The sequence below is a fragment of the Quercus lobata genome, chromosome 6 (genome assembly GCF_001633185.2).
Source record: "Quercus lobata isolate SW786 chromosome 6, ValleyOak3.0 Primary Assembly, whole genome shotgun sequence".
In the NCBI taxonomy this organism is placed as follows: Eukaryota; Viridiplantae; Streptophyta; class Magnoliopsida; order Fagales; family Fagaceae; genus Quercus; species Quercus lobata.
Window position 1 is genome coordinate 5,992,400 of NC_044909.1, and position 13,688 is coordinate 6,006,087.

At 34.3% G+C, this 13,688-nt stretch overlaps 3 protein-coding genes across 3 annotated transcripts; 1 reads left to right on the plus strand and 2 right to left on the minus strand.

Annotated features, from left to right (window-relative positions):
* Positions 1–1,627: 1,627 nt before the first annotated feature.
* Positions 1,628–4,176, plus strand: LOC115950630 (BI1-like protein). The gene is made up of 4 exons (XM_031067850.1): positions 1,628–2,058; positions 3,250–3,363; positions 3,470–3,627; positions 3,757–4,176. Exons 1-4 carry the CDS (start codon positions 1,785–1,787, stop codon positions 3,961–3,963), a joined length of 753 nt encoding a protein of 250 aa, XP_030923710.1. The 5' UTR covers positions 1,628–1,784; the 3' UTR covers positions 3,964–4,176.
* A 2,748-nt stretch (positions 4,177–6,924) lies between these two features.
* Positions 6,925–8,522, minus strand: LOC115993715 (protein DOS2-like). The gene has a single exon (XM_031117670.1). The coding sequence runs from the start codon at positions 8,414–8,416 to the stop codon at positions 7,181–7,183; it is 1,236 nt and encodes a 411-aa protein (XP_030973530.1). The 5' UTR covers positions 8,417–8,522; the 3' UTR covers positions 6,925–7,180.
* A 3,678-nt stretch (positions 8,523–12,200) lies between these two features.
* LOC115994264 (non-functional pseudokinase ZED1-like) lies at positions 12,201–13,377 on the minus strand. Its single transcript, XM_031118335.1, has one exon. It carries the CDS (start codon positions 13,366–13,368, stop codon positions 12,331–12,333), a length of 1,038 nt encoding a protein of 345 aa, XP_030974195.1. The 5' UTR covers positions 13,369–13,377; the 3' UTR covers positions 12,201–12,330.
* Positions 13,378–13,688: the final 311 nt, after the last annotated feature.

Sequence of the window (13,688 nt, forward strand, 5' to 3'; positions counted from 1 at the left end):
TTTTTATAGAGATCTTGGTAAAATTGGGATTTCAAAATAAAAATAAGGGTAGTTTATGGATAATGCTGAAAATGACCAACGGTAAGATTTCAAACGCAGCTCAAGAAGCCTGCGTTTTTGGGAAAGCAGCTTGGAGGTCCGTTTTCAAAAAACTCTACTCCTTCGTATTTGGAAAACTTGTTTTTTGATAACGCACAGTAGCAATAATTTACCAAGCATGCATTTTAAATTTTGGGCTTAGAAACGCGCGTTTTGGACTCTAATAGTAAGGCTTGATCACCCACCCAAAAGTGAAATGCAAATAAAAGTGTTTGATTAGTCGAATGACAATGAGCGGGAGACCTCTCGACCATATAAGTGATGGTTTAACCCCAAACCCAAGTTGCCTGCTCTGTGAGCACTCTTGTATTGATTTTTACTTGGAGTTTCAAAGAAGAAGTTCATTGTTTGGATTTGCGAGAAATTTTCATAGATAAGTAATAGAAATTTTGACAAAAATTGAATTTTTTTTTGGAGTGGGATTTGACAGAGAGACTTTATTTTTTTAAATCAAGTGTAACGCTATGACTAAAATTTTCATTGTAATTAATTAATGATAGAGCAGGGTTCATAATAGTCCGATAGTAACTATATTCTTTGTGGGGCTTTATATTTATGGTTTGACCTCTATTTCTTTTTCTTTTAGAAGAATTTGAACTCCATTTCTCATGTTCCATGGATAAAAACACAAAAATTAATAATACATATCCTTTTAAAATAGATCAAAATTATAAGGGTTTTACATATATATTGAAAGAACATAAATAAAAAAATATTAAAAAAAAAAAGAAAAAAAAAAAAAGAGAGAGTCCACTTCAACTTCAAGGTGATATCCACGAAATAATATTAATCAATCCATCAAAACGGCGAAACCTACATTCCACCATATAAATATTCCCACCAAACCCAAAGATAAAAAAATAATAATAATAAATCCTATATTAAAAAAAAAAAAAAAAATTATAATTCTAAGGATCCTAATCATCCTATTTCCACACCTATGAAACTTCTTGGTAATATCCTCCTAACTTAGTACTTATCAAATATCAACTCCTTAGAAAAAGTCCTATAAATAAACCCTCTAGAAAAATAAAAACTTGAAAAAAGAAAAAAAGAAAAATCAACCCATTGAGACGAAAATCTAATGCGACAGCCCCTCTTCTCCATCAACCTTGACAATCCAATCCCATACATCCAAATCACACTCCATGACCACTAATCCCACTAAACAAGCAAGAGTTATGCTACCAACTTAAAACATATTTTACTGCTTAAATCTTACTAAATAACTTTAGTATTTTATTGAAATGGAAAAAAATAAAAATCCATTTCATTGCTGCTTGTAATTTTTTTTTTTTTATAGAAAAATTGGTAGTGGCTTTTTTAACATTTCTCAAAAAACAGTAATAATGCTACAAACAAGATAAAATTTTTTACAATATTTCAATTGACAAATTATAATTAATGTAATATGTATTTTGAAAACACAATTTCAATTAAAATATGCACGACAATGTATAATTAAGCATGATAACGCGTTTTTATTACTCTATTGCTATTTAATAATATACTATTTATAAAATTGTGAAATTTATTGAACACCCCTGTCACGGTATCATCCAACAACCAAACTCTTCCGCAAAGAAACTCCATTCATTCAATAAATAACAACAAATCACAAAAACCAGAGAAAGCTGAAGACTTTGTTCATTTCCCAAAATCCCAGAAAGAGAGAAAAATAAAAGATGTTTGGATACACAAAAGTAAGCAACACGAAGGTCGGTGAGGATGTGGAAATAGACTTGGAGACAGGAGGTACAAGCACTCTGTACCCAGGTCTGAGCCCCGGTGAGAACCAGCTTCGATGGGGTTTCATTCGCAAGGTGTACGGAATCGTAGCCACACAGCTTGTCCTCACCACCATCGTCTCCTGCATCACCATTCTCTACACTCCTATCAACGAGGTCCTCAAAGCCAATCCTGGCTTCTTGCTCTTCCTCATGTTCCTCCCTCTTGTCTGTACGTATCTTTTACCTTAAAGCTTTGATTTTTTTTAATTTTTTTTTGGGGTTTTTTTGGTTAAAGATTTATTATTTACGTTTGATTTATTATGGATTTGTGGTTTTTATTCGATTTGGTGATCTGGGTATTTCGTGTTTTTGAGTTTTGACTTAAATGTAAAATGTTGGAATTCCCAGATCTATTCTCGTACACCCACGTGTCTATGTTTATATGTATGTTGACCTAAGAGAAAATCGGTTTTGATTAATTTGTTGGGTGTAAAAGTAGAGTTTTTGTATCTAAAATTGAATCCGGGGGTTTTTTGCTGTTTGGTGAAATAAAATAAAGAAATGCATATTTTTTAGATGAATTGAGGTTGAGGCCCTTCTCAGACAAAAAAAGGGTAAAGATTAATAATTGTAATAGATGATGATGATGATTCGTGACAGACTTGCTGATTAAGTCTTTTTTGGGTTCTCTTTGATTGGCATTTGATCATCTGTCTATTTGTTTGCAGTATCTTGAGTTTTTGTAACTGTTTACATGTTTTTACTTTTGATGATTCGCTGTGTAATGGGAAGGGAAAAGCTGAGATTAGGATATGAGAATCTCCATTTTGATTTCTTCTATGCAGCAAGATAAGCATCTTAAAGGATTTCTAAAACCCTCTTATTTATTTATTTATTTATTTTTGCTGATTCCTGTTTATAAAAAATGTGTAGATTTCTGCAAAATAAAATTATCCAACATCCCCCCACCCCACAAAAAAAAAAGCAATTGTAGGGAGCCTTGTTGTTGATGGGACTCTCACTGGGGGAAAATTAAAACTTAATTTTCATGGTTGAACTTCTGTCTATTGTGAGCATTGTGGAACATAACTTTATAGTGTGCTCTATGAAACTCGTATAGTCTAGCTGAAATGGCAACTGGGCAGAGGGTGTGCTTTTGGGTTCAAGGCCCATTGGATGCATGTGTAACTCATCAATAGACAAACAATTCTATTATTTTTATTGATGTCATGCTTGAGGCCGATTACCCTCTCAACTAGATACATAGATTACCTGAAATGACAAGTTTATGCAAAGTTGAACTTTCATCAGCTGTTCTAGCCTCAAGCAATTCACTTGCCGGAGTACTCAGTTGCATCCTACTTGTGCTTTTGTTACAATATGCTAGTATCATCTTATTAATCGGCCTTAATCTCTGCAGTGTTGTGGCCCATGTATGTGTATCAACAAAAGCATCCATTGAACTTCATCTTCCTTGGACTTTTCACCTTGTCACTGAGCCTCACAGTTGGTGTAAGCTGTGCCAACACAGATGGTGAGCATCTTCTTTTCTCCCATTAGATTTCCTGGTGAGAAATCAAGGATGAAATGCAAGTTTATAGAATTCCAATCTGATTTTTGTTGTGCATTGGTATTTGCAGGAAAAATTGTGCTTGAAGCATTAATTTTAACCTCAGCTGTGGTCTGCTCCTTAACCGGGTACACTTTCTGGGCATCTAAGAAGGGCAAGGACTTCAGCTACCTTGGACCAATCTTGTTCACCAGCCTCTTTGTCCTTTTTCTAACTGGTTTTATCCAGGTCAGATGCTTGACTTTCTTTGTATTTGGCTTGCCATGAATTTAGTCATTCTGAACATATTCACATAATGCACGTGCAAGTGCACTAACAGTATTGATCTGACTTGGTGGATATTGTGTTGTTATGTAGGTATTCTTCCCACTTGGCTCAACATCTGTTGCCATTTATGGTGGAATGGGTGCTATAATTTTTGCAGGCTACATAGTTTATGACACTGACAACCTCATCAAGCGCTTCACCTATGATGAGTACATTTGGGCTTCCATTACTCTTTATCTGGACATTCTGAACCTGTTCCTTTCCATTTTGAGGATGATGAGACAGGCCAACAATTAGTTGTGCCGTGTAACTTTGCAAGCCTTGTTTAAATCAATCAAATGGTACTCTATATATCTTTGTCTGAGACCAAAGGCATAATTGTGGATAACATGTTTCCATGAACTACCGTAGTACAACTGAGTGGGCTGTTATGACATACATATTCTAGTCCTACATTTGCGTTAATCGTAAATATATTTTATGTGGATTGTTTTCCATTTCTTGTTGCTATTACTTTACTTACACATATTATAGAACTGCATGACCTCCTTGATCAGCTACTTTTGGTCGTTTTAATGCAAAAAAAAAATATATATATATATATATATATAAATATATATATATATCAGCTTGAATGAATGATGTTCATCTCTGGCAGCACTTCACTCCTTAGTAGGTTATAGTGTTCTAGAGTCATTGAGATGATTTTGTCATTTTTCTGCTAATTAATTAACCATGATTTTGAGAAGAAAGGACAGAGATTGTATCCATTTTCTAATTTTATCTGCAGCTTCATGCCCCCCATTTTTTTGTTTTTATTTTTTTTCTCCAAGTTTCTTCTTTTCTGTACCAGTTCTTCTGCACAAACAAGAAGCTGCTACATTTCCAGGCGGCATGAGTCTGCGTATCTGGCTGTACTTTTTTTCATGTTCCATAATTTGTCCGACTCTCTGATCGGATTGGATTCATTTACCAACTTGATATAATAATAATGGAAGGGAACTGACACATCTTTAGGACCCATTTCATGCTGTACATGATCCACTTGGGAATGAAATCATTCCAAGCTAAAAGCTTTTTAGTCAGTCCTCAATTCATCAACTTGATAGCATATGATGGAGGAGTATTTAGAACTCCAAAAGCAATTATTATGTGAGACCTCTATATATATATATATATATATATATATGGATTCTCAATTTTATGCCACATGTTCCATTTAATTTTAATTTTGTGTCAAATTAATTATTGGGTGTAAAAATTGAAGAGTCTAAATTCAATTAGATTTCAATAGGAGTCCAATTTTTCATCATGTATCCATTTAAGTTTTTAATTTTTGTGGCAAGTAAACTATTGGGTACACGAACCAAAGTGTTTAAAACTAATTAAATTGTAAATCATTTATATATATATATATATATATATATATGATAAGAAACTTTTACATATTTTAAAAATGTGTAGTTTAAAAAAAGTGTAAGCTAATACTTCATGTATAATTTGAATCACTTCTATAAAAAATGTATAATTTAAACTATATAATTGTAATTATTTTTAATTGTATATGATATGATGAGTAACTATTACATATTTTAGAAATATACGGTTTAAAAAAGTGTAACCTAATACCTTGTATATAATTTGAACCACTTAAAAAAAAATATAATTTGAACCGTATAATTGTAATTGTTTTTAATTATATACCGTAGAAGTAATTTTAAAAGTATATGATAGGAGTAATTTGTTCAGGACCGGTGGGCATGCTTGTTTGTGATCCCACAAGGCTCAAACCACGTGGTCTTCCTATGCCTGACCCGATTTGGACTAGATGATGTTCTTTCTCATCATTCTCCACCTGAGTCTGGTCTGGTACCAAACTCGAATCCTTCCCTTTGCATTCCCTCTCTTCTTCTCTCTCCATTTGGTTCTTTCATAAATTTTTTGAAGTTTTTCTTTTACCAAATTAGTTTTGCATATAGGAAAGGAAACCATCATATAGTGGATCGGTATGACCTATTGACTAATGTTAAAAACTATTTGACATTGTCGCTTTTAATTCAACTTGGAAATCGTTTTTATGTCTTGGATCATGGGCGAAGTGATTATAAAATGGTTTGCTGGCAGCTTAACTCAAGTTTAGAGAAACTGTTCATACTTTGACTTGGAACGCCATGTTTATCTTTTGCCTAAACTTGATTTATTAAAATTTCTTGATACTCTAACCTTGTTCACGTTGCCTTGATTCATTAAAATGAAATACAATCATTTTAATTTTTAAGAATTCCATAAGCTAATAATTAATCCTGACCTGGTTGGGCATCTTTGGTACAGGGATCCTAAAATCTCATTTCTCACAAATGAATGTTGGCCACAACTTATAGATCTGGAAGCCCCCTAGATACATCAAAGGAAAATAGCTCAGCTGTAAAACCAAATTAAAGAATTTCTTTCAGCTTGTGCATATAAAATGAGCAGGAAAATTTTAGGAAAAAAAACTACAGCAAAATTAAGGCTGTCTAGATCCATCATAAATGTAAAATTAGACAACTAAAATGACTAGGTATGCTATAATGTTCAGCCATCCCTTTCAGTTGTCAAATTTCGTTATAAATTAATTCAAACACATTCTGCATATCGCTTTCTGCCATCCATATTGTTTGCATGTAGCTTGAAAAAATTTGGTCAGAAGCCCCCAATCAATTATAGCCAAATATATTGGAACAATACTTCAGATTCTTTCAGAGTATAGTAAAATGGTGTTTTCTCCCCTCACATTCATAATGGACCTCACCATAAATGTGAGATAAAAAAACACCACTCACGGTGCTCCAAAAATATCTAAGAAATTACTTGTTTGTTTGCATGTAACTTGATAAAATTTGGCTTGTAGCCAACCCCCATCAATTAGCCAAATTTTGCAACGTATGCAGAAAACTGCAGCCTTCATTGTTAAGGCTACCGTTGGTGGTGTCTCAATTGGGGTCGAGCCTAGAATGATTTTGGGGGAGAAAAAAAAACACCAAGAAATCTCCCAGCTTTAAATCATTGAGATTTTAATAGATTGCACCCAAGAGAATGCCATAATGCAATTAAATTAAATAACCATGAATGGCTCTGATAAATTGGTCAGGCCAGACCAAGCAACCAGAGAAGCCTCTAATCACCCAAATCACAGATACTACAAGAGTAGAGAGTAAAACAACTTGGTAATAGGAGAGTCTGGGCAGAACAATTCAAAGCACCATATGGCTGGGAAGAAAGCCATAAAAGATTGTTGGTTAACCCAAATCTATGTACAAGGATCTCCAATGATGGGGAATAAGTAATATAGCCCAGACAAGTATACAAATTGAATTGAATCTAATCACTTTAAACCAAAAAATAAACAGATGCAGAGACAAGAATTTACAATTTTAATCTATAAAAGACCAAACAATCGAATATCACTAACAAATAAACGAACACTTTGCAGGGGAACCCAAATCAGTGGCAGAGTATAATAACCTCAAATTAATCACGATTTAACATGCTTGTCATCATCATCACCATCGTCTTCGTCTTCAATATCCCAACTCAAATCCTCCTCCTCCTCGGCCTTACTCAGCCGCTTACGCAAATCAACCCTATTGGAACTCGAAACAACACCATCCTCCCCTTCCCCTTTGTTCTCATCATTGCTTCCAATATCCTCAATCTCATCCCACCCGAGCTCTTCCTCCTCCGCCACCAACAATGGCTGGCTTGAAACAACCGAAACATCACTATCTCGCCCCGATTCCTCACTATCCCCTCTTTTCTCATCCAATTTCACACCAACATTTTCAACAACATTGGATCGGGAACTCTTATCATCATCCAATGCTACATTATCATTATTACTAATAATATTTTTCTCGCCATTTTCTTCTTCATCATCATCAAAATCCCAACTCAAATCCTCTTCTTCGCCACGGGAAATCACTCGCTTCACGAGCTTAGCTCTCGCCTCCTCGGCTTGCTTCAGCTTATGTACTCTATAAAAATACCTAATCCAAAAACTCTCCTTGTCAACCCTAGTCGGAACAATGTTCTCATAAATCTCTTCAATTACAGGATTCTCTCTGATCAAATCCTCAATCTCTTTCCCCTTTTCCTCTAACACAAACCCTAATTTCCACTCCTCCAAATCCTCCTCCTTCGGTTCCTCCAAATACGTATTCAAATCACACTGAACCGCACGCATCTGCGCGTCGAACCTACTGTACGGTTTCAAATCCGAAACCTGACTACTGCTACTCAATCGCCTACCGTTATTGGAATCGGAATCGGAATCAGAGCCGGCGGCGGCTGCTACGAAGAGCTTGTCCGCGCCGTGAGTGATGATCTCCGCCGTCGATTTCCATACGGAGGAGCCGATATCGTCGATGGCTTGACCAACGGACTCGAGCGATTCCTGAGCGACGGAAGTGCCGGCGTCGAGCGAAGCCGGGAAGTCCATGACGGCTCGCGACGCGACTTCCCGGATCACCGACGTCTCTTTCTTCAACCCGGACCCGAATTCCTCCATATCGCGCCGGTAGTTTTGGATCACCGACTCCGATTTCGACGCGATCGTTTTGATCAATCCGACGAAACTCCAAATCGCGGTGGAGTCCGAGTCCGAGTCCGGATCCGGGTTTGGGTTTGGGTTTGGGTCCTGGTTCGGTTCCGGAGCGTCGTCGTTTTGGGGTGGGTCCGGGTCTTCGGAGAAGACGGATTTGAAGAAATCCATTGGAAAATGTGAGAGAGAGAGAGGGAGAGGGGAGAGGGAATAGAGATTTTGGAGACGTGAAATAAGAGAAAGTGTGGGGTTTGATATTATGAGAGGGATTTATAGTTAGATAATTCAGGAAGAGTTGTATTCATCCAGTTCATATTTGAAGTTGACTCAATACAATGAATTAATAATTAAATAGATAATTTGATAAACTCTTATTCTAATTTTTTTTTTTTTAATTCTTTCCATCCCATCGGCATGAAATTCTTTTTTTTTTTTTTTTTATTTTTATTTAAGATGTAAAATAATAATTTTTTAACTTGCTTCCAAATATAATACTCCTATAACTTGAGTAAAAATATATAAAAGTAAAACAAAATTATATATTTAACTTTGTTTTTAATAAACGTGGGTTATAAAAATCTAACTTAACTAATCTCAAGTGGTTAAAGTATCAAATTTCAAATTATATATAGGAAATTTTAATTTCGACCAAACCACATATGGGTAAATTATAATTTGTCTTAAATAAATATATATAATATAATATAATATAATCTTACCTTTATCAAAGACCATATAATCCAATCTTACCTTCATTGAAGATAGGATAGGATAGGATATGATATAACGTTGTGTGGTCAAGTTTATGAATGAAATTGACTCAATTGTAGCAAATTTAATTATTGTCTCTTTCTTTCTTTTTTATCTTTTTTTTAGAATCATTCTCAAAAAAAAAAAAAAAAATCTTTTTTTTTGAGAAGATGAAGATGATCCATTATTCAATTTTACATCTTTTGTACACACCTTTGATCTAGCGAAGTACACAAAGAAAGTAGAAACATATTTGATGATTAATGTTTAAAATTTTTTTAACTACTCAATTTGTTTCTGGGTTGAAGAAGATAATGTGTGTGCTGGCTTGGGAAGCATATTTTTTTATTATCAGATATGGAAGAATACACAATTGGAAAGTGTAGTTATTATAAATGGGGATCTTGAATTGCATAATGTTTAATGTTAGATGCAGAGTAGTAGCAAGATCAAAAGTATATAACTCCATCCAAAATTGTGCATTATCTAGCTAATTAATGGAGAATTCCCTTCTCTGTTCTTGGTGGTCAATTAATTGTTGATGTCTTTGTTGCCGTATGTATGTTTAAGTTGTCTTGTAGTTTTGTTCTATTATGCGCCCCTTGGCTGCTTGTATCTGTGTCTTGCTTGGCTGGTTTTCTCTTACCCCCAAACTGACCAAAAAAAGAAGAAGTATTATTTAAGAATTTTTCTATTGAGTTTGAGAATGACAAGGCTTCCACTTTTATGGAATCATTCCTCCCTTATGACCCACTAACTCTAATGATTCCATTTATACAACCTTTTAGAGTTGACTCTATGGTCACCTAATAAGAGTTGTATGAATTCAAGCAATTTGTTATTGCATAAAATGAGTTAAGATTTGGCTTTAAGGACAAGTGCGTTTTTATATCATCACTGTGATATACTATAACATATCTTGTGACTATCCCGCATCCTGTGAAGAAGATGAGTTTATATACTTTATTCATTGTCACTATCATTAGTTTTATCTTCCTTGTGTGCCCATGCCTTCAAATTATATATGTTATGTTATGTTATGTATTTGTTTTTAAATTAGAAACAATAGAATTTACTTATAACCAATGGTCTCTCTCTTTTTCACAATAATAACTCTTTAACATTATTGAATTTATCTATTTATTGGCAGGATTTGAACCAAAATATCTTATTCAAAAACAAAAAACTTTACTAGTTGAACATCTTTAAATATACATATAAAAAAAATATAATTCATAGTAATTAAGTTGGTATAATGTAAAGGATTTTATCTGTTCGTTGCCTATTTGATTTGATACTTGTTTTTTTCAATTTGTTCATCCTCACATTTGTTAGCTTTGGACCATCAGAACATATTGACCTCTGACAAAATCATTAACTTCTGAAAAATTAAACAAACAAACATTCTCATAGTTCACCTGAAAATAAACTCATTTAACTTCTGAAAAATTACACAGAAAATTTCACAAAACAAACACTCATAGTTCTCTCTTCTCCTCGCTTGGACCTACCGCAATACAAAAGTAATGAGAGAGCTAGAAGTGGCAGATCGAATAATCATAGGATGAACCTCTCAATTTTTCTGAGCTCTTTTGTAACATCAACCATATTTGGCCTGATCTCCGGATCCTTTTTTCTGCATATGAGGGCAAGCCGTAATACAGCTTCTAATTGTTGCCACACAACAGATCCTACTTACCCTACAAGGATTGCAGGATCCACAACCTCATTAATATTCATGGTAAACCCCATTAGCGCTATATGTATATATGCTGCTTTTTCTAATCATCATGATTCTTCTCTGTCGGTTTGTATCAATCATATATCATTTTCACAATTGTGAAGCTAAAAGCACAAGGGGGACATGATTCAACAAAAACAGTAAAAAAACTCATCCAGTAAGGGATTCCCATCAAGTTGAGTGATGCGAAAGATGGTGTTTTGGAGATGAAAAATGATTGCTAATGAAATCCTGGTCGTGCTCTTTGCAGAGAGTAGTATTGCATGAAAACAACTTTGTTTCTTTCTACAATAATATAAAACTAAATTTGATAATTTAATGAGCCAAAAAATTCATTTCTTTAACGATTTCTTCTTGTATTTATAAAAGGAAAAGAATTCAGAAAATTTAGGGCCGTTTGAATTGAGGGGGAAAGGAGGAGGAGCTGATTGAAATTGAGTTAATTTTAGACTAAATCTATTTTATTCTATACTATTTCCTCCCTCTTCCCCTCAATCCAAATGGATCATTAGGTTTCCATCCCATTCATCTATCTAGGAGTTTTTAAACTTGTGTTTACTCTTTTTTACATTTAAATTAAAGTTATAGTCGAAAAATGATGTCAAAATTTGAACTTTCAAGTTTCTAGACCAAAGGGCTAAGTGGCATTCATTTCCTGGACAGATGTTTTGATCGGTACTTCTATCTGTGTTGAAGTGCCATTTTGGTTGAATTTTTAGAAGTTTTAAGCCATAACTATAAATTGTATCTCACACATTGGATTAAGATGAAACTAGTGTTTCAGCAAAAAGGGTGAAACTAGTGACATCAAAAAGATAATTCAAAATGCAACATTTTTTTTTTTTTTGGTAGAAATAGAATTTCCTAATTTACATGTTTACTATGCCTGCAAAATGACTACACAATATGATTTTAACTATTTTCAAATTTCACATGATTTTAGCTTGATTTTTAAATTTTTTTTAAAGGAAAATTATGATTTTTAAACCATTTTAAAGCCACTTAATGATTAGATTGTTCACCAATAAATTTATGATTATGGAGTTTACACTTTCCCTCTCTTTTTTACAAGATAACTCATTAAAATTCAAAAATCATAATTATTTTCAAGGATCATCCAATAATTTTTACTACATCATTGTCTTAAATTTTAAATAACTAAGATTTTGACATGTAATTAATTTTAGTTGATTCAATTAGGGACAAATAAAATTTAATTAATCATAATCATATGGTCTAAGCACTAATTTATAAGCATATATATAAGTTTAGAGAAAATTTAATTAAATTTCAATTGAATTCTCAATTTTGTGTCATGTGTCTCATTTAAATTTTTTAATTTTTGTGTCCAATAAGTTATTAGTGCAAAATCCAAAGAGTCTATATAAAAGCTATACAACTGATATGCAAAACTTGAAGAGTTTATATCAAAAACTATATAAATGCTACAATAGGGAAACTGGATTGTTACAAAGCTAAACTCATTTAACTTTACATAGAAAATTTCACAAAACAAGCACTCAACAGTTCTCTTCTCCTCACTTGGACCTGCCACAATACAAAAGCAATGAGAGAGAAGTGGCAGTTCCAATAATCATAGGATGAACCTCTCAATTTTTCTGAGCTCTTTTGTAACATCAACCATATCTGGCCTGATCTCCGGATCCCCTTTTCTACATATGAAAGCAAGCTGTAATACATCTTGTAATTGTTGCCACACAACAGATCCTTCTTCCCCTACAAGGATTGTAGGATCCAAAACCTCATTAATATTCATGGTAACTATTTCTCCGTCATTTTCAACATCCACAACCACAACACCAAAAGAGTCGGCAGTGCCTACTATTTTCCATTTCTGTCCAGTTAAAAGCTCTAATAGAAACGATCCGAAGCTGTAGACGTTAGCTTTCTCCGTTACGTAGCCTGTAGCCGTATAGTGGGGGCATATAAATCTGTAAGTTCCATAAAGAGCATCCTCTACGTGAGTTTCACCTTCAGGGATCGATATGGACCATGAAAAATCAGTTAGTTTGGCAACATCGTTTTGGTCTAGGAAGACATTTCCTGGTTTTATGTCCCTGTGGATAATAGGTCTTGAGAACGCAGTGTGGAGATACAAAATTGCATGAGCAATTTCCCTTGCAATCTTTAGCCTGCTCTGCCATGACAAGGGCTCACGTTCATGTTGTTGTGCACCATCACGATTACTAGTAACATCATATAATCGACCCCTAAGTGATCCATTTGCGGCAGATTCATACACTGAAATGGGAATTTGAGTCTCGAGACAGCACCCTATGAGCTTTAGAACATTATTGTGAGTGCTCATCTTTGCAGAAACAGCTATATCAGTGAAAAGATAGTCATAGTCGTCGTCGTCATCGTGTCGACAGTACTTCTTAATGGAAATCATTCGGCCTTCAAAAGAACCATTGTACCATTCATATGAGCTATCTGTATGAAAAATACGGCTAAGATCGTAGTTATTTGTTGCCCGCTGGAGTTCTTCACAAGAGTAGCTACGGATAGGAATTGGCCTACCATTACAAGAGGCAATCAGCTTCTCATGTAGTTTGCTTCCATTTTCGTAAAACGCTCTCTCTCTTTTTTTGTCTCGTTTCTTTCCTGCCATTCTTAACAAATTTTCTCTCTCACGGTTTGGCTTGAACATTGCTCAACCTTTAATCCCTTCACCTCTGACGTCCACGAAGCTACAAGGAAAGTTCGTCCAAAATACGTGAAGCTTTCCTCTTGCAATTTGTTAGCTTCAATATTATTGACTTTCTGAAGAATTTTGCTTCGCTGGGTCATCATGATGTTGATATTTTACGCGGAAAGTTTGTCTTTTTTGGTTGAAAGTTGAAACGCGGAAAGTTTGTCGCTTCTAGAGAATATTGTAATTGTAATTATGTATTAATTTCCAGATATGTTCTCTATAGCACTTAGATTATC